General features: G+C 32.9%; 1 protein-coding gene and 1 pseudogene across 1 annotated transcript; both read left to right on the plus strand.

Annotated features, from left to right (window-relative positions):
- Positions 1-16,134: 16,134 nt before the first annotated feature.
- LOC128244489 (uncharacterized) lies at positions 16,135-17,127 on the plus strand (annotated as a pseudogene).
- A 1,384-nt stretch (positions 17,128-18,511) lies between these two features.
- On the plus strand, positions 18,512-19,783 carry LOC128244490 (gastrin/cholecystokinin type B receptor-like). The gene has a single exon (XM_052962490.1). The coding sequence runs from the start codon at positions 18,512-18,514 to the stop codon at positions 19,781-19,783; it is 1,272 nt and encodes a 423-aa protein (XP_052818450.1).
- Positions 19,784-20,700: the final 917 nt, after the last annotated feature.

Below are 20,700 nucleotides of genomic sequence, written 5' to 3' on the forward strand. Positions count from 1 at the left end.
GTATAATTTCTAGTAACTTTTAAGATTATAGTTTTATATGTGAATCTGACAAGAAGAATTTAAAATGGAAAACTCGTATCGTGGAACACCTAACAATATCTGAACATCTTTGATGTATTGTACTTGAAGGTTGAAGTTTATTTGTCTTAACTACCATTTATCATTTATAATATAGACATATACACTTCCCTACTTGACATAAATTACTATCTTTAAATAATCTTATACTCCTTAAACTCCTTCAAATACAACAGTTCGCTGATGACTTAAACTGGAGCAAGAAGTTAATACTCTCAAAGAACTATCTTTCATCTAATTAGCATTAACGAGTGCACTTGTCTGTTTTCCGTTATTAAACAATGATCATCATCCGCTTTTTTGAAGAGACAGGCGTACACAACCATAATAATTAAAGGGCGGCAACCTGTTAAAAAGCTTCAAGCTATCGAAATCCCACTCGAAATTAGTTGTCACGTGATTGTAATGTGTGAGAGGCATTTGACGACACCCATTATTCTGAAAGTTACTGTTCGAACACTTGAATTACCTGATGACCTCTTACTGGTAGTTGATAAACGGATGGATATGCTTCCTTGAAGGAATCTGCAACTTCCTATATTGAGTGCGACAGTATACCACACGATATAGGTTATTGATGCAAAAAAGTGTGTGTGTTTTTAAATTTTAATGCATTATCTTGATTAACTCATTTGACTTTCATAATAAAAAAACACACAAAAAAACAAAACATACAGGGTATGTATGATATAGGTACAGGTCAAATATATTAACTCTTATAAATGTTTCTTTAATATTAATAGCTACGTGTCCACAAATTCTCTAGTTAAAAAGGCTACTTACCTTAATGTTTAATCGTCTTTTTGACTAACCGCATGCTTTGAAAAAGTATGTAAAAATAAATAAATATTTGTAAGAGCATGCATTACCGTGTGTAAAAAGAATGTTAATGCTCTTATGACTCGTTGGGTTACCTTCATTTGTATACAATCCGAACGCGATTGTTATAAATGCGAATTAAATTACTTGAGATTTGTCCTCTCCTCTTCCATCAATGTGTCGATGATTAAGATTTCATATATAGATAGCAAACATTTGCATTCATTTGATGCCGGTTTATCATTGAATGAGTAAGACAGAATAGAAAAAAACAACAACATCAGACTACAGTTACCTGATTTTAAGAACAATAATTCAACCCAAGTTGCGATGCATAATATGGACACAATAGGAATCGCGTTAGAGTTCAATATGTTTTTGTAACATATACGTGATTTGCGAACGTGCCGTTATCAGTTATGTTACATTTTTACCATGTTTTATTAAACGGCGTCCAATCATTCCAATATGAATTCGAAATGATTCTCGAATGATGTTCTTAGATTACCAATTCGGAAAAGGTAGTTGAAAGAATTGGGGATGATTAATTGTCAATTTCTATGGTAAACAATCAAGACATTACGATCGCACCTGCTATTTCAAAAGCAAAACTACTATTTTTTGTCTCTAATTAGGAATAAATGAATAATAAATAATTAAAATTGAGCATAAACGTATTGTTAAACACTACAGTTCAAACTTCGTTTGCAGTCAGTCATAAATAACATACAAACACGAGAATGCTAATAAAACCACTAAACATATGTATATGTCGTGCTTAGTTTTCAAATGTGTCGTTATTCTGACAGATGAAAACATCCTTACACTTTAACTGAATGCTACGATGATCTTTTCGTAGATGATATTTTTTATTATAATCATTGAAAAGAATTCTGTTTTAACAACTTAAATGCACGGACTCCACACACTTTGACCAGCCCAATTGTGTTCATATCCCGATAATAACACCAATCCTGCAATTCATTCCTAAAAACATTTTAACGACACAAATAGTAAAATTTCCTATATAAAAATCAAAGCAAACGTATATCAGGTTAGCAAGTAGCAAAATATCATGCTCTGCCTAAGTTCCATAGATCAACTCATACGTTCTTCGTACAGTCTCCGTTAGTTTCAACGTGCATGTGTTTTGGCAATTGGTGGCATTAAAAGTCATTGCTTGCAGGGCACAAACGTAACAGCACGCATTGTCTATTGCGTTTACACAGGTTATTGGACATTAACAATCTGATACCAAAGGGCCTATTTATGCCACGAATTGAACAATGGCATTCGACCACCAGCGTATATTTGCTATCACGGCGTCCATGACCTGACTTTAAATGTTGTTTGACTGCCGTAAACGTCGGTTGTCTTCCCCACAGTGTAGTGATTGACATATATATATATTGTTCTGGTTCTTGAGATGGTTATACTGGAAAATGAACTGCAACTTATATCGGTATTTGGCAATACTTTCAAGCGTTGATATGGTTGCAATTGCCATTGCTGCCAATGAACTGTTCAATTACTCCGTACATTGTACTTTCATACATAGTTTGTTTTCTTCTTCTCTTTTTCGTTAGCGTAAATGATAGCGCAGTACATTCTAAACAAGGACAAAGTGTTGGATTCCTTGTGCGTATATAAGTTTGGTTTGTGATCACAACAGAAAACTAAATTTCACATTATGATTTAACACGATGCCAACCATAGAAGTAGATACAATATTGTAATAAACTGTTTTATATTCGTTGTGAAATAGTTACGTTTAATCGAATGGAGTGAACCCCTTTTGAATAATAAGGTACTGAGATAATTTCAAATTATGTGTTAATATATAATGAAAAGTTAAAAATATTATGTTTTTTATTCGATATGACTTTATTGTTCACTTTATTGGATAATTAAAGAAACCTCTTCAATGTTTGTTATTAAACTAATCTAAGAAATCCAATAAATCATGTCGATAAATCAGTCACTGATTTAAATTATCTCGGGCAAATTCATTTCACGCGAATTTTATGAGAAGGAACGCCTGTAATATTAACTCAGATATATGTTATCAAAGTTATTGATAATCGTAGGTAATAACAACGAACATGTTTAAATTTCCTTACAACATTTAGGCCACAACAAATTGATCATTTGTTCGTCGGATTTGCCGCACCTAAAATTCGAAAAACGAAAAAAAAAAAAAAAAAACTTTTTTTTTTGCGCCCGCACTTAGTATTTGGCCGCGCATATTATTTTTTTTTTTTTACTTCTGAATTTCCTCTATTTTCTGAAGTTTTTTTTACTTAAAATTTGAACTTGCAACGTCGACTTCGCCTTTTTTGAAGGTATTTCCATGTTTTACATTATCCGCGAGCAAACTTTCCTCGTGTCAGGACAAAATCAGGTCCGGGTAACCGCAAAACAGCCGATATTTTTTGACAGTCTTTTTTGTCGGGAATATTTTGCAGGACGCACCGTTGTTATCTATTTCCGGTATTAATTTGCAGGATACTTTCAGTTTTCGTTAATGTAAAATACACATTTTTAATTGAAAATCAGCGTCATAGTCAATGGATTATAGTCTTCAGTAAACAACAACAGTTTCGCAGCGTCGAAGACAATAATTATTTATGTGTGTTTTAAGTAATTCATTGTTTTGTACTCAAAATTTAGTGTTAAATAATAACTAAATCAGATTTTGAGTGCAAAACTTATATTAAAATACACGGACACTCGACTTACAACAAATGAACATGTTTTCGTGAGTTATTTTTTAAATTCTAAAATGCATTTCTCAGTTTTATACTCGTAATTGATAAAAATAGAAGGACTTGTAAATGTTTCAGAAACAGTCTGTATTTATGCACCATTCAATTGTAACCATGCCCCCCCCCCGGGGTTGGCTGGACCGAAAGTCAAAGTCCCCGCTATTCCCCGGACCTTGGGGGGTCGTGGTTACAATTGACTAGTGCATTACACATACATGTACAGTATAAAAATAACATCAGTAAAATCAGAAAATAAAACCTTTTATAAGTAAAATGACTGTTTTAATTTTCTCAATTCTTTGTTCTTATCCACTTGTTTTCTTTGATCGATTTGTAGTAAAGTGGCCTGTTATTAAAGTGGCCTGTTTCTTACGGGCATTGAAGCTATGGAGGGTGTCATGATTTTCTTTTTCAAGGCACGGACCTATAAACCATTGGTTCGTGGTAAAGGCGAGGTCTTGAAAGGGAAACATCTTTATTCCACCACCTGCTCTAATATAATGACCGGTGCCACATTTTCAGATTTGTTTAATACTGCTTCAATTGTGTTGTCCCGCAATTTAATCGGCAGTGTCTTAAGTAATAGTAAAGCACTGGATCTTATTGCCATTTGTTATATATTGAGACAGATTTTCATGTGATACAATCAAAACCTTTTCATTTATATTTAAACTAAGAACCTATGTTTAACTAAGAACCTATGTTTGCAATTAAAAAGCATTTCTTGACATTTTGCATGATAAATTTAGTAAGAAATAAACTTTTTAATTTTTATTTTATTTTTCGCCTTGCGCTAGCCTCTGAATTGCCTTAAATTAAAAAAAAAAGTATTTTATTTTTTTTTTCGCTCGCTCGCTCCTACTTTTTTTGGGAAAAATCCGTAGAACAAATGATCAGTTTGTTGTGGCCTTATTGTTTCACTTGAATAGATAACCGTGATTTTATGAAGCAGCTTGTATTTGTTATTTTGATGAAAATGAAGAAATACAGGCTCCATATGAGATTATTTAATATTATTGAGGCGATAACTTGTTCAAGTGCTGTAGATAAGCTCGGGGAAATGTCGCAGTCAAGACAGAGATTCACAACTGCAAAACAAGCATGGGAACTTGTGAATTGAATGCGATTTTGACGATATTAGAGTAATGCATGAAAAATACAGTCGTCCTCATCTAAGGATCATATGAAAACATGATCATAAAACTAAAATATACAACATAAAACTAGTATAGTTCATAATACATAGATACTATTTCTGATCTCAAACGAACACCTCCTCCGTCAATTTTTTAAACTACTGAAGTTAAAAAAATGCTAAATTTAAATAAGCCGACTCACATCCAATTTCACTTCCCGAAAACGTTTCAGAACATTTCAAGACAATTTTAGTAAGAAGCATCGCTAATTGCAGAATCTGTTTCAGAAAATTACCAGAAAGAAAACATTTATCTTTAACTATAAATCAAACATGGCGGATTGTTTATTATACGAACTTTCTGTCTACTTGCCTGCTCTATTCGTTTATTGGAATTTCAGGGCAAAGATTATCTTTACTGCATCATCCGAATGAACTTAAGAGTTTCATCACATTGTTTTCAATTTAGAGTTTTCGGTTTTAACTTAGATTGTGTTGCGATCGTCCGTCTATATGTATGTAAAAATATGTGTCGACTCTTTGTTGCTTGTGCGATTGTCTATTAGACTTTTCGGGAAAGTTTTCGGTAACTTTTTAACCGATTCCGACAACAGTTGGAGTAAAAGAAGGATGTGCAAAAAATCATCCATGGTCCGTTGGTTGTATATGTGACAACAATGACATTATTTGTTTTACAGAAACGTGGGAGGGTAGCGAACATGATTTTGAATATGCAAATTTTAAATGTTTTGTTTTCAACAGATCTGAGAAAATTACAGATTCGGGAGGTATAATTGTTTATGTTAGGGATTATCTTGTATCAGATGATATGTTTATTTTAAGTCATAATAATACGCATTTATGGATTAGAGTAAATGGAAAATTATTTAATTTGAACCTTGATTTATACATTTGTGCTTGTTACATAGTGCCCTCTAATTCTACGAGGCAATTTTTTGTTGAAAATAATATTTATGATATTATTATGGATAATATAATAACCATAAGACAAACATATGGTGATGACAATTGCACTTTTATGATTTTAGATGATTTGAATGCTCGTGTAGGAAATTTACCCGATTATGTCACAAACGACAATATTAGTTTAAGTAGGCAAAATACATTACCAGACGATTATGCCATAGATGTTGTTATACCTCGTTGTTCCAAAGATACCATTATCAATTCAAACGGTCGTTTATTAAATGATTTTCTCCAACAAACTGGGTTAAGAATTGTCAATGGAAGGGTTGGTGTAGATGCTAATAATAATAATAATAATAATAATAATAATAATAATAATAATAATAATAATAAAGAAAAGGAATACAAATTTACTTGGAATAATAATAAAAGGGAGCAATATATTCAGTGTTTACAGTTTTTATTTCAGTAGTTATATAAATGAGGTAGGAACTAATATTGACAATTGTAGTTTAAATGAGGAAATTGAAAACAATTTAAATATGTTTTGGTCAGAATTCGAAAAAATGTGTATGCCTATGTTCGGTCGATCTCTAAATAAAAAGTTGACTGCAAGAACCACTAAATATTCACTTGAAGAAAAAGGTAAATATATGAGCAAGTATGTTCTGTAGAAAAAAGGCTTTTTCTAGTGAATTAAATGCATATAGGAAATGTAGTAATGATGAAAATAGAGTTAAATTGGTCAACGCCAGAAGTTTTTATAAGAATAAATTACGACAATACCAATATCAGAGGTCAAAGCAGAATACCAAAAAAAACTATTAAATGCAAGAACTAAAAGTGCAAAAGAATACTGGAAATTACTCAGAGTGCGCTACTACAAAATCTCCCAAAGATATATCTATCGACTCGTTTACTGTGTACTTTAAGGCAATAAACAACCCCGAAGACGCGTTTTTTTTCAAGCAGACGAAACTGTTTTATATTATAATAGCTTGGTAGATAATGAGTTAAACTCAATGTTTTCTAAACTAGATGAACCATTTACTTTACAAGATCTTGATAAAGGCATCTTAAAGCTAAACTTAGCAAAAAAGTGCAGGGCCTGATTTATTTTTGAATGAATTTTTTATTTATGGAAAGCAAGTTATATCACCGTATTATTAAAAATATTTAATAAAATATTACAGTTTGGTTATTTTCCTGAAAAATGGACAGAGGGGTATATTGTTCCAATTCATATAATGGGGAGCGTTGACGAGGTTAGTAATTTCAGGGGAATTACATTGTTAAACGTTTTGGGAAAACTGTTCGCGAGTTCGATTAATGAAAGGCTATCACAATAGGCAGAATTTAATCATATATACATTGAATCGCAGGCTGGGTTTAGGGTAAAAATGGGAAACATTGATAATATTTTTTGTAGTGCATGCGTTGATTAATCGTATTATAAGCCAAAACAAAAAGCTATATTGTGTATTTGTTGACTTTTCCAAAGCCTTTGATTTTATTGTAAGATAGAATCTTTGGTTTAAAATATATAGACTCGGAATCAGAGGCAGGCTGTTTAACGTTATAAAATCAATGTATGGTCATGTAAAAACAGGAGTTCGACTCAACTGTGGGCTTGGTAATATTTTTGAAAGCTGTTTAAGCGTACGTTTCTTGACGTCTACCATATAAGCGTACAACTCTATGCCAGAATTAATCAGTTAATCACCATCCCCATGTTATTTTAAACATGCTTTCTTTAAAACAACATTGATCTTGATCCATTTTAAGTTCTAATCAACATACCCTTCGTATGCATTGTAGCCCATAACACGGACATCTGTTTTAAAGAAAAGTATTGACGGTTTGTGTGTACCTACTGAGGACACCTATAACGTTCGCTTCAATTTTCTTTTATTTATAGGACAGACAAATATGTTGCTTAACAGCCTCAGTCCTCTCTTTGATGTCACACTTCAATGCTTGCTATTCATTGAAAAACAGATTGTTCAATGCGAACAGAAGAAAGACACATATTTTTAAACCTGTTTTAGTTCATTCTTTATTCTGTAGAATTGGTGTATATGCTAGCATTGCTCTTATAATGATTCAATTAACAATGTATACTTCGTAATTTACAATCAGTCAGTAAAACAAGAGTTTATTCGAACATTAGACAACCTCGGACAAACTAGTGTATATCGCCATAATCTCACACTTGTTCCAAATTTTATCAATAATTACATAATTATGGATATTAGCCGACATCAAAGTCAGTATCAACTGGAAAACAATGGTGAATAAAGTAAAAATAACCTGTAAAGTGATAAAGACCGGAAAATACATTTTCTCCAAATGTATGAAATAATCCGGAGAAACAATGATAGCTCTAAAAATGTACTAATAAGACATTAAAAGACAACCATCTGACAAAGCTGGTCTAAGCAAGTTTTCAAATTATGTCTTCAAATAGTTTGATAATAAAAGTATCATTCATGTTGTATGAACCAGAACGAAAAACGCTATGAAAAACGAATAAAACAATAAAAAAAATCCTTGGAGACAAAACATCGAAATAAATCGAACAGTCTCGTATACATGTTGGAACATCGGTATCATCGGTATAAATCCTATTGGCATTTGTAACTTTTACTTGCGCGTCGCTTCTTTCTTCGAAAGCATGATTATCTCTGTTTTTGAGCAGAAGAATACAGTTTCGTGCTATCTGATCGATTTCACAGTAATTGTGTTTGAATAAAGCATCTTTATAATTATTTATTTGAAGAAAAAAAAAACAAAAAAAAAACAACGCTTACTTTTTATGAAATCTTAACCTATCCTATATGTTTTATTATTGAGTTTTCTATGTGAATTATCAAAGAAAATTTGTTATCTTTAAATTGAATAAATATAAGTTATCCGACTACCAAGACATGGTGTGGTCGAAGTATCAATAGGAAACAAATATACACATTGGCTCTTTTATCAACATTTATTTCTGAACATAGTTTAACGACGTATACTCGTAAAAAGCATAAATTTAGAGGTCGATAAAGGAAATCAATTGCCCGACCGTTTGCAGTACCACTGTGAAACAATGTGGTCAATGTTTTCGTCATATCCGGTCTTTTTAAGTGAGGTACACACCGATCATCGCATTACTCTGTGAATTTTAAGGAGTATTGTGGTGAGACAGATGGCGATGATAAAATTATAGTTTAATAAGCACATGATAGCTTATTTTACCCCTGAATTACTAAAACATTATACGTTACATGAAAGTTGCCTTGTTGTATCAGCGTAATAGAGCTAGATTTACATCGAGAAAACTAAACACTGTTCGTTATTGAAATGTTTACCGTGCGGAAAGAAGTTGGGAAAAAGTTGATCACTCAAACAGTACACATATGATAATTTAAATGTCATGCTTACCCCAACTTGATCCAACCTGCTGTATATGTTAATTGGTTCAGATAAATAGCCCTCTACTAGTCATTTTTGTTTATGAATAACAAACTGTTTTGACAAAAAATATAAATATCATAACATTTATATTGATATAAAATGTTATATATACTGGTAAATCCGGTCTCACCGCACACTCCGCACAACTTAGGGCAGCTGAGGTGAGCATAGTTGTTAACGTCGGTACCACATTGGCTGGGGCTCCAACAAAATGGACCGTCCACACAAACTGCAACGAGTTATATAACACTGAGAATAACCGAGTAGATAAGTTACAATAACTTGTTACAAACTACAATGTAAATGTATTTCCGATACACACGGAATGGTCGGCTTCATGAATTTCGAAACGGATGTATGTATATGAGGATATAAAATTATTATCATATCAAAACAAGAAATTGATTCAAGAACCTTTACGGTCATTTACTATACATTTGATGACAACAAACTATCATACAGGATTTTTTCAAATCAAAAACAATACCTCTCTCTTCCAGTGTGGTCGTTATTGGTATTCGCATAAATAGAGTGGCAGGTTTTGTTGGTACTTTTATTGTCGACGTCGTTGGCTTGGCTGACTGTTTAGTTGAAGAATAACCTTAAACATGGGTTAATGTCAGATCAGAAGACTACAGGGCGAGGCTCAGCATCAATATATTAGTAGGATCTTGTTGTAAGGCACAAGGATCCGCTTTTACAAAGAAACTTCATTAAACGGACTTCAAATGGGATAATTTGGCTAACTGAATGGGGTTTATTATAACCATGTCATTGGGTTTGACGCTCGGCTTTTAATGATGAAAGCCAAGGCAACAAGCACATATGTTATCACTAGCTGGCCTGAAATAGCAGATGAAGTTGAGGTAAAAGTGGTTGCACTTGTTGGTGTAGATGTACATGGGTTGAAAGCGTTACAAAGGTCGGTTTCACAGCATGAAGAACACACCGGATAACTAGTGAAGCCATCTGCATAACTCACTGTAGGGTTGGAGGGGTTGCATCGGCGTGACTGAAAAGATGCAGAACTATATAATTGCATCATGTGTTGTGGTATTGTTCGGGTTTTATTGACCTTTGATTACTAAGCAGTTAAAACAGATCACAGTATTAGAAAATGATATTGTGCTGTAGTTTACATTACATCATTTTAGTAAATAACTGTCCCTACAAGATCAATGGCCCAATACTGGAGAGGAATGATGAGTTAAATCAGTTTTCAATATCTTACATGTTTAGGAATGCAGCCTGTAGAATATCTGTCCATTTCTAAACCTGGAATTCTGTGTAAAAGCAATGTCTGGCAGATCTAAAAGACGAAAAAAGGTCACAAATATAATTGAATAAATGTATTTGATATTTACAATAATGTATCAGTTATGGTAACAAAGCGATGAACTAGAATCACACCAATGCGGGCTTATTGGTTTTTTTTAATACATTTTGCTACATCTCGAAATAAGAAAATGAAATTGATATTGTTTTCGATATAATATGCTTATGGATTCATCTTTATCTGATTTAAACCATTTTTTATAGAAAGTTTGATAAAACACAAAAACCATGTATCAGCAATTACCTCATCCAAGGCACAATGTTTGACCTGGTCGCACTCCTCTATCCCAAGAGTACTGTTACATGAATAGCACACCGGACCAACTGCCGCGTTTAAAACTGTGGATAAAACTGAATAACTATGCCATACAAAATTATACAAACTATAAGTTAAAACTTCTGAACGATTATCGAACAGAACTGTTAAAAGCCAAAATCAGGAATGCTTATTTTACAGACACACCGGTGCGTTTAAACTTTCAAAAAATGATCAAACAGAAAAATGCACGTTTAATGTGATAAAATAATGTTGTCATACGAAATAATATGTTTAAGTGTCTTACAAAGAAATAGCAAAATCCGATAAGTATTTGTCATGTTTCACTTGAGATTAGGATAAGTATAAAAGTGTTTTTTTTTCAATTTCTAGTTTAGAAAATAAATTTCGGAGCTTAAAGCACTGTGTGATATGTGGATAACATGCTGGTCCGTACAGCACAATCCCAATACCTTAGGTATGAATTTTGTGATACAATTCGGGCAGCAATTGTTTACATCGACATTTATCGTCACTCGCCGTACGAAATCGTGACGAACACCATACGTTTTCGGCTGTACCGGACTATCCATACCATGCTTGTATTGGATTTTTTTACGTCGACAATATATTTCTCAAACCAATGTTCTTCGAATATATTGATATAATATATACACACCTATGGACATGCTTATAGTTGATAGCGCTTCAACTAAGAAGATTAGCCATTGCAGTAGAACATGGATAATTAGTGAATTCCCCGCGTAAATTTAGATGTTCTGTTGAAACAAAGTCTAAACTGTATAAGTGCCAACAAAATGCATTAATATAAGTAAAGATTAAGTTTTAAGTTTAAGCCGGTGAAGGTTTAAAATTGGTTTTGGAATGTCTAAATCAAGTTTGTTTACTCTGATAATATGATTATAATTAAAATATATGATGTGCTTAGCGTTCTTTCCAGCCCTGGTCGTATTAATGCACAAATTTCATCTTTAATTCAAGCTATTTTCAAAGTTTGTGTAAAATAGTGTACCATCATTTTAACTGCACTTTATAAAAGAGTGTAACATAACGCTACTTACTTAATGATTATTTTTGGAAAGTAAACAAAAACATACGTATTTATAGTGACATCGTTATTCAAAGTCCTGGCATTTTTTTATGAATGTTTAAGCAATGTTTTTTTGGATCGCTTTTTCACATAATCGTTATGTGATCGTTCCCAATCGATCGATATACACTTATCACCGATGTTGGAATTTTGCAGATATGTATATATGTATATGTATTTTTATATATCTGATAATTAAATTGAATGATTGTTTATCTTTTACCCTTTACAAATGAGCACAGTTTAAGACACTTGTCACTTAGTATTAAGCATTATTTTTCGTATGTGTAATTTTAATCTGATATTTGGGATCGTTTGAACGTCTCTGCTTTTAAAATAAGAAATAACAAATTTACCAGTTTTGCACGTCTTCATGTTACACAAATTTCCATGACCACATTCGAAACATAGAACACTTTCAGATGAACTTCGCCGGCCTACTGCTAGCGCACCGGTACTGCAAAACTTGAAAAGTAAGGATCGTTTGTTGAATTTATTTTCACTTATTTATTTTACAGCAATTGAAAAACAAAACTTTGCAATCATACATTATATCAATCCCTCTCGTTGGCAAAATGTTACGTGATGGTTGTGGAGAAGTGTGGACTGTCCGAAAGTAGCTTGAAATGACAAACCTACAATGCTTAGTAATAGAACTCGTAGTTTTTACCAATTCATCCGTGCATTTTAATCTGTACTTTAGAGAATTAAATCAAATTAATATGGCTACATGATTATAAAACGGCGTGAGAGTGACTTTAAATACAATGGTAAATATAGTTTCATATTTTATTCCATCAGTCAAACTGTTGGTGCTGCAGAAGAACTAAATATGTTGTCATTGCCGGATGTGTAGGTTTGCTATTGCGAGTGTTTCGACACGATCTTAATTAGTTTCGCATATATCAACATTTCTAAAAAAGTTCGAGCCTTCTGTACATCTTCTGCTTGGGAAAAGATAAGAATCTAATACAAAACAAAATAAATGTGCTTAAGTACAAATATAGTGTGACTCACTATTTCGGGACTATATTTGTCCTATCTGCACATATCATGCTATGAAATATTTATACAATGTACGTGTACTATTTTATCGCATACAGCATTGGAGGGTACGCAATACCAATATGGCGGGTATATACATGAACAATCAAGGAGCATGCAGGGAAACGAGTAGTAACGTCATCATCGTTATTCTAAGGTTATTATCACCACCAAAACTCAACCGTACCAAACTACGGCGTTAAAGACATGCTTCACATATCTGTAATGCATGAAACAGCTGTTACATCGTGTGGACCGCAGTGTTGCACGGTTGTGCAAGAGTACGGGTGTCCTCGCACTGCAGGCACGTGTAATTGTAACCTGATATAAACTAATTTATTATTACTCTTTATAACATGCGTTGCGGTGGTTTGTAGAGATTTATCAGTGAACTAAAAATGATGATTAACTGTTTTGAAATTTTAGCCCGATCGCAATTCCAAATCAAACGTCAGCGCGCTTAGGCTTAGAACTCAATTTGAACGACGTCATTTCCGAAATGACGTTACGTTCGCATACAATTTGGCGCCCTTTTCTGAAAATTAACATTGTGTCTCCATTTTAGGCATTAAATATAAATAAGTTCACTGTAATGTAAGATCGCAATATATTTCACCTCGTGAACAGAAAAAAATAATATTTCCCTAGTGGCTTTAGTGATCTTACACTGAAACGAACAATTATCATTTATAAGATTTTGCATCATACATCTGCAGAAAAAAGCCCGATACTACACAAACTTGTATCTAAAATTGGCAAAAATAAATAACTGCATAATATACCTTTTTCATATTTCAGCATATTTAATGATTACAGTAAAAAGTCATAAAAAGTACTGTAATTCTTCTTGGTTGTTTGATAATACCTCGTTTACTTTGATAATACTGAAATCGTTTGTTTTAGATGGTTTCCTTATTAACATTTATATAACCCCTATAAGCGTAACGAGAGAGGACTTACCCGCTGCTGTCGCTACGCTCAAGAACACCAACACTGCAAGTGACGTCATTCTACCTGAAATTGCATTCTTAATTTCCATTAATCCATATGCAATTGTTGTGGACATTTGTTTAAATTTGCTTTACAACTACAATTTGCAAATGTTATCATAATAGATCTTTTGTGTATGATGTCAAGTGAAATTTAGCTTTATCTATTTTATTATGACAATTGTAATTTATTTACACTTGTTAATGGTATATTCAACGCATTAAAACTAACAAAATGGCGTAGAGCCTGAGATTATTTTGTAAAAATTCGTTTTAACCCTGTAAATAAATATTCGCCTACACACAACACAGATAAATATCAGATTCGTTCTTAATTGAATAATTTATGTCTAGCATTGCTATAGAATGAAAATAGCCGATAAGGTTTGACACAACTATTGCCAGGTCATGAGATATGACCATTTTCTTGTACTGACGCGTATATATCAAAGCCGAAATAATTGTTAAGTCCTATCAGAAAATATATGTGTTTTCGTATTTTATGAACTTCCACAGAACGCCCAGGGACTTCACGTCGTATATATTAGATAACCCTAACTCACATAAGATAACCTGTATAGATTTAAAAGAAATATGTTGTATTTTAAATATTTAAAAAAATCTATTTGCGGTAAAGGAACAATAGAGACACAGAAATTACCGACACAGTAAGAACGATCAAATATATCAAAGCTATTTATCAATGTAAGGTATTAGCTGGATATTGACTGAACACAATTTGGTTCGTAAGAGTGCGGTTGTGCACACAAACTACTTTTAAACCCTAATAAATTAACATTTTACTAACCGTTCCAAGGCGGAACCTAACAGTCATTCATAGACATGCCTAGTTGTATATATGATATATGTAGTGTGCTGTTTATTTAAACTTTCGACGGCTGGACTTGTTTCTGTAGTTTTTCATAGCAAGGTTGTAAAGTTTAAGCCGGTTTGCACAAAGCATAGCTCCGGAAGTGGCATCTATCTATTTAACAGGCAGAATTAGAAGTTCGTTTACGAAGAACAGCCAAAAGATGACGAGTGTTATCGGTTAAACGCGTCGTCACACGATGGGAACTCATTAGGCCACCAGTTGTGAATAACTGCCGGAAAATATCAATCCGTTTAAAGTGAAACTGAACGTATAATATTGTTAAAGTTCCTGTGTTGCAATTTTCATTGTTCATTTAATCAATAAAATGCCGAACGTTCGACATTAGGACAATATCTAACTGGATTAATAGGCTTAAAACAAAAATATTTCTTTGAACATATTCAATGTATTCCTGAAAACATATATAATGTTTTTTATGAACAGGACTGCTTCTTAAATGTATGCTTTTATATAAGAACAGTGTGCTGTTTGATACATAGTCATCCGTTGTCAGGGACGTACTTCCAACAAAATATCATTCAGCCATTCACATACTCCTGCGTTTAAAGATAACCAAATGCCATGTATATATTATGCCTTTACATAAAAAAGGAGATGTTAATGTTGCAAGTAATTATAGAGGTATTACATTATAGAGTACACTTGGAAAGTTATTTACTAAAGTTTTGAATGATAGGCTTACTGATTGGGCTGAAAATTATCAAGTGTTTATTGAGGCTCAGGCTGGCTTTAGGCAAAATATGGGAACTATTGATAATGTTTTTGTTCTACATGGCATTATAAACTATTTCACAAATACAAATAAGAAGTTATTACTGCATTTGTGGACTTTACCAAGGCATTCGATTATGTTGTGCGGGATATTATATGGTATAAACTTATTAAACTTGGGGTAAGAGGTAAAATGTTAGATAGTATACGTTCAATGTACAGGAATGTTAAGTCTAGAGTAAAATATGACAATGTTTTAAATGATAGTTTTACATGTTTGTTAGGTGTGCGTCAAGGAGAATCCTTAAACCATTTTTATATATGTATCTAAATGATATAGAAGAGTATTTCATGACTGATAACCATCAGGGTATAGATTTAGATGTGTTTAAACTATTTATATTATTGTATGCTGATGATATTGTTTTGTTGTCAGAATCAGAGGCTGGTTAACAAGAAGGTCTGTTATTACTAGAGAGATATTGTGATAGATGGAAGACAAAAGACAAAAGTCATGATATTTAGGAAAGGCGGCAGATTAAGGAGTAATTTAAATATTTTGTATAAAGGCCAGGAATTAGAAATTGTTGACAAATTTACATATCTTGGAATGGTATTTACACCAGGGGGTTCCTTTACTAGTACTTTTGAAACATTGTCAGGACAGGCTATGAAGGATATATATAAACTTAGACAGTGCTTATCCAAATTTCCGACGTTGTCTGTGAAGCATAGATTAGATATTTTTGATAAACTTATATATCCAGTTTTAAGTTACGGCTCTGAAGTGTGGGGTCTTTTTAATAGTCAGCAAATAGAAAGAGTACATTTAAATTTTTGTAAAGAAATATTAGGAGTAAGAAAACAAACTTAAAATAATTTTGTTTATGGTGAACTAGGTAGGAATTCATTGTTTAGTAAACGTTCTGTAAATGTGATTAGATATTGGCTTAAAGTAGTAAATATGCAAACCATAAAATATGTCAGAATTGTATATGATAAAATTTATTTAGAAGTAGATAGAAATCCAAATAATAGATCATGGATATACATGTAAAGAGAATTATTACAGAGACTTGGATTCAATGATGTATGGTTAAACCAACGAGTTGGGGATATATCTTTATTTTTAAATGTTTTTAAGCAAAGAGTTACTGATAGTTTAATACAGAGTTGGAGCTCAGAATAAACAGAGCCTACCAGAGCTAGAAACTATATACTTTTTGCAGATTTCAACATAACAACATATTTAAAGGATGTTAACATTAATAAGTATAGAATTGCATTGTCAAGATTAAGGATGTCTGCACACAGATTACAGATAGAGGCTGGTAGATGGCATAAACAAGCTGCTACACCTTATTTGGAAAGAAAATGTCATTTATGTGATTCGCTGGAAGATGAATATCATTTTGTTCTTGAATGTAAATTGTATACTAATATAAGAAAAGCTTACATAGATAAATATTATTTTGCAAGACCTAATATGCTTAAATTTATAGAATTATTCACCTCTCAAAATACTAACGTAAATAGAAAATTATCTATGTTTGTTTACAAAGCTTTCGAATTGAGAAATGCCTACTATAGTTATTACGGATGACATTTGGTTATTCCTCTCGCTGTGTTTATGTTGTTGTATGGAACTGTGATTGTTAAACCAATTTGTAACTGTATGATTGGAAGATTGAGTGACCATTGACTATGTTAAAAACATTTACGTATTTTATTGATTGTGTACGCATGGGTGTATTGCCTATTGTATTCTGAAATAAACTAAACTAAAACTATATAAACTATTTATATAATATCATCAAAGTAAGTGTGTGTGCAATTGTATTTTGTTGACGATAAAAATGGTTGAAAGAAACCGGAAAAGAAGAAATTGTGTTCTAAAGAAATTGAAAAATTCTTGATGGCAATTTTATGTTATATTTATGTATGAAATAATTATATTTAGTTGAGTATTTCTGAGTTTAGAAACTATTTGATAATATTAACTCTTATTGAGTACATCTGATTGTAGTAGCAATTTGCTGATATTAATCCTAGTTAAGCCGTTCTGAGGGTAGCAGCCATTTGCCGATTATAACCCAATGTAAGTATTTCTGAGTGTAGTAGCTATTTGCTGATTATAACTCTAGTTGAGTAAGTTTCTATACCAGTTTATCAAAAAAACATACTCTTAATGTACTTAATAGGCTGAAAGTACCAAACCTTCTTTTATGAAGATAACATATAGACGAACGTCATTCTGTTTCGCTGGTAATGAGTAGCATAAAAGCCATTTAGTATGTGAAATTCCTAAATAATTACAAAAAGTATTAGGTAATACTCAACTTCATATGAAACCTTATCTGGAACTTTGCACTGCCACAGATAAAGCATTTAGGTATTTTTAGAGCAATCTACTCCTCATTTCAATCATGATTGCGTCGTATTTCATTTACAACCAGTTTACGCCCGCTAAGCTGAATGCATCCTACAACATGCTTTGTACATGTTAGAAAAGTTTATGTTTAAGGTCTCTTTTTACAATGACAGGATCCTCGCGCAATATATGGTGGAAGGATATTTGATGACTATTGCAGTAAGTAGGAAGTGCGAGTATAAATTATTTGACTGTTCATTTCCTGTTTAACTAAGCGTTATTATGTGAGAGAGATGCTGTTAGATATGTCATCAAGATGAACTGACAATAATTGAGTATCTGCTTAATTATGTGTGTTTGAATTAAATGAATAGAGTTATTGAAACGTTCCTGACGATGATTGTTTTTTTTCCCCTGCATTTTATGTAATAAGTTTTGTCAAAGATGATTGTCTATAAACTGAAGCAGATATCATGACAGGCAATGATTGATGGGTGATTACGCATAATTAATATGTCAAATTGGATATAGCCTGCCCAAGGAAGTAAAGTGATGCTTTAAACAAGTGGATAAGCAGTTCTGTCAATGGACGAATAGGTCACCTTACCAGACAGATATGTATTCACCTTTTTCTCATGTGGATGGGGCTAGGAACTGGACAGAAGGTGACCTTAGTTTAGAGAAGGCTTCCACTCTCGTGGGCTCAATAGTGTACCTGTGCATTCTGATGGTAGTTGGAATGGTAGGCAACATCTTCGTCTTGCTGATATTTTACTTTAGATTCACTCCATCAACTGATAGATGTTTCATAATAACTCTTGCCATCTATGACTTTTTCGCATGTGCGGTCGGTGCACCATGGGAAATCGCGGAGTCATTCTTCGCATTTAATTACCAAGACGTCATCACCTGTAAAATATTCAGATTCATACTGTACTATACATGTATAGCATCAAGTTTGACGTTAGTTCTTATTGCAATAGAACGCAGCAGAAAGATATGTACGCCATTAAAGTCGCAGCTCAGTGTTCCAATGGCAAAAAGGGCGATATGTGTTGTGGTGTTAGTAATTTCCACCATCTCCGCCAGCCCAGCATTGGTGCTCTATGGAAATAAAACTATTCCGACAGGATATAAAAACGTCACTGGCACAAAGTGCTTTGTTACCGATCATTTTAGTGAAACATTCTGGCCAAAAGTGTTCAACATCTATCTGCTTGCTCTTGCATTTTTGTCAACGGCCATTATGGCAGTATGTTATATTCGAATAGCAAGAACCGTATCCAGAATGGGTATGGATAGGATATCAAAGCGGATGAAGGCATACGAAATGCCCAATGCAAAGTCTGTAGATTCGGTTGCACGAAGCGAAGACGACGTAAACGATTCCGACTCGACATATCAGCAGAATTTTAACTTCTCCAGTACGAAACAAAACCACCAGACGCCACGAAGTGAATCGAGTGTTATGCCAAGTGACAACGTTAGAGTCGCGATGAGTACTAGTGCGACGCCAACAAGAAGTAAATTTCGTGACAGATCCTTAAAGCGGGTCGGAAAACTTTTACGACGTTTGTCGTCAAAATCTGGACGGAAGACATTACGTGTGACTAAAATGTTAACGTTTGTTACTGTCGCATTCGTTGTCAGTTATTTACCTCACCTTAGCCTGCAGCTGTGGAGCATGTTTAACTCAAAGGAAATAGAACATACCTTACCAACAGACAACTTCTACCAAGTTTTGTTTTATTCTTTTCTAATAAACAATCTTGTAACTCCTTTTATCTATGCTACCATGGATTTGAAATTCAAAAACGAGCTGAAAAAGCTTTTGGCATGTGGTTTCAATATTGGTACAAAGAAAAATACTGTTTTATATGAAATTTAAGCTCTTTTTATCATCGAGAAATTTTGTTGTTGCTTAGTTTCTTTCCAATCTTATTATTTATGTCGTTACATTTTTATTAAGAAATCCAGTACATTATTATTCGAGCAAATTTCAAAATAAAGAAGTATATTTTATATTTATAAATAAAATACTTTTGTTTTTCAAAACTTACCGAGTTAATTATTCCTGTAAAAAACAGAGGAGAGGACCGTGCTACATTATTTTAAAAGGTGATAAATGGATGCTTACTATTAGGAAAGGAAGCCAAAGAATTTAAAATAGTTCGTAAAGAAGTGGCCACACGGGGTGATAAAAAGGGTTGTTAACATTCGTTATTTTGACAGTCACTTAATAGTCATTTATTAAGGAATGAATTGCTGGATTGGTGTCATTATTGGGGTATGTATGCAGTTGGGCTGACTCCACGCGTACTTAAAGTAGCTCAACTGCGTCCATATCCCCGAAAATGACATTAATCACGCAACTCATTACGTATGTTTACACCAATAGTTCATTTTTTTAATTCAAGAATAATTGTTAAAGAAATTCTTCATTTTATTAAAGCAAATCCTACAGTTATTCTTCCTCACCCATTCTGTTTATAGAACGGCCAAACCGTAACCGTAAACAGTTTATCAAAATACGTGACAATAACGTGGGAAAAAATCAATCCCTTCAAACCACTTTTAAAAGTGAAATTAAAAAATGAATGACACGAATACATTAAATATCATAAATTTACACTTTCTAACATGTTGTTTTAAGTTTTCGGGTCCTGCTGACACAATAAAAACAATAAAAAATAAACTTTTTTTTTAATTTGCATGCATATTGATATGCGATGATTCGCGATTCAAACATATCCGAAGATGTTGCGTTCATCGGAAAATATTCCCAATTACTGACAGTTAGTTGAT

This window comes from Mya arenaria, chromosome 8 (assembly GCF_026914265.1).
Source record: "Mya arenaria isolate MELC-2E11 chromosome 8, ASM2691426v1".
NCBI classification, from domain to species: domain Eukaryota; kingdom Metazoa; phylum Mollusca; class Bivalvia; order Myida; family Myidae; genus Mya; species Mya arenaria.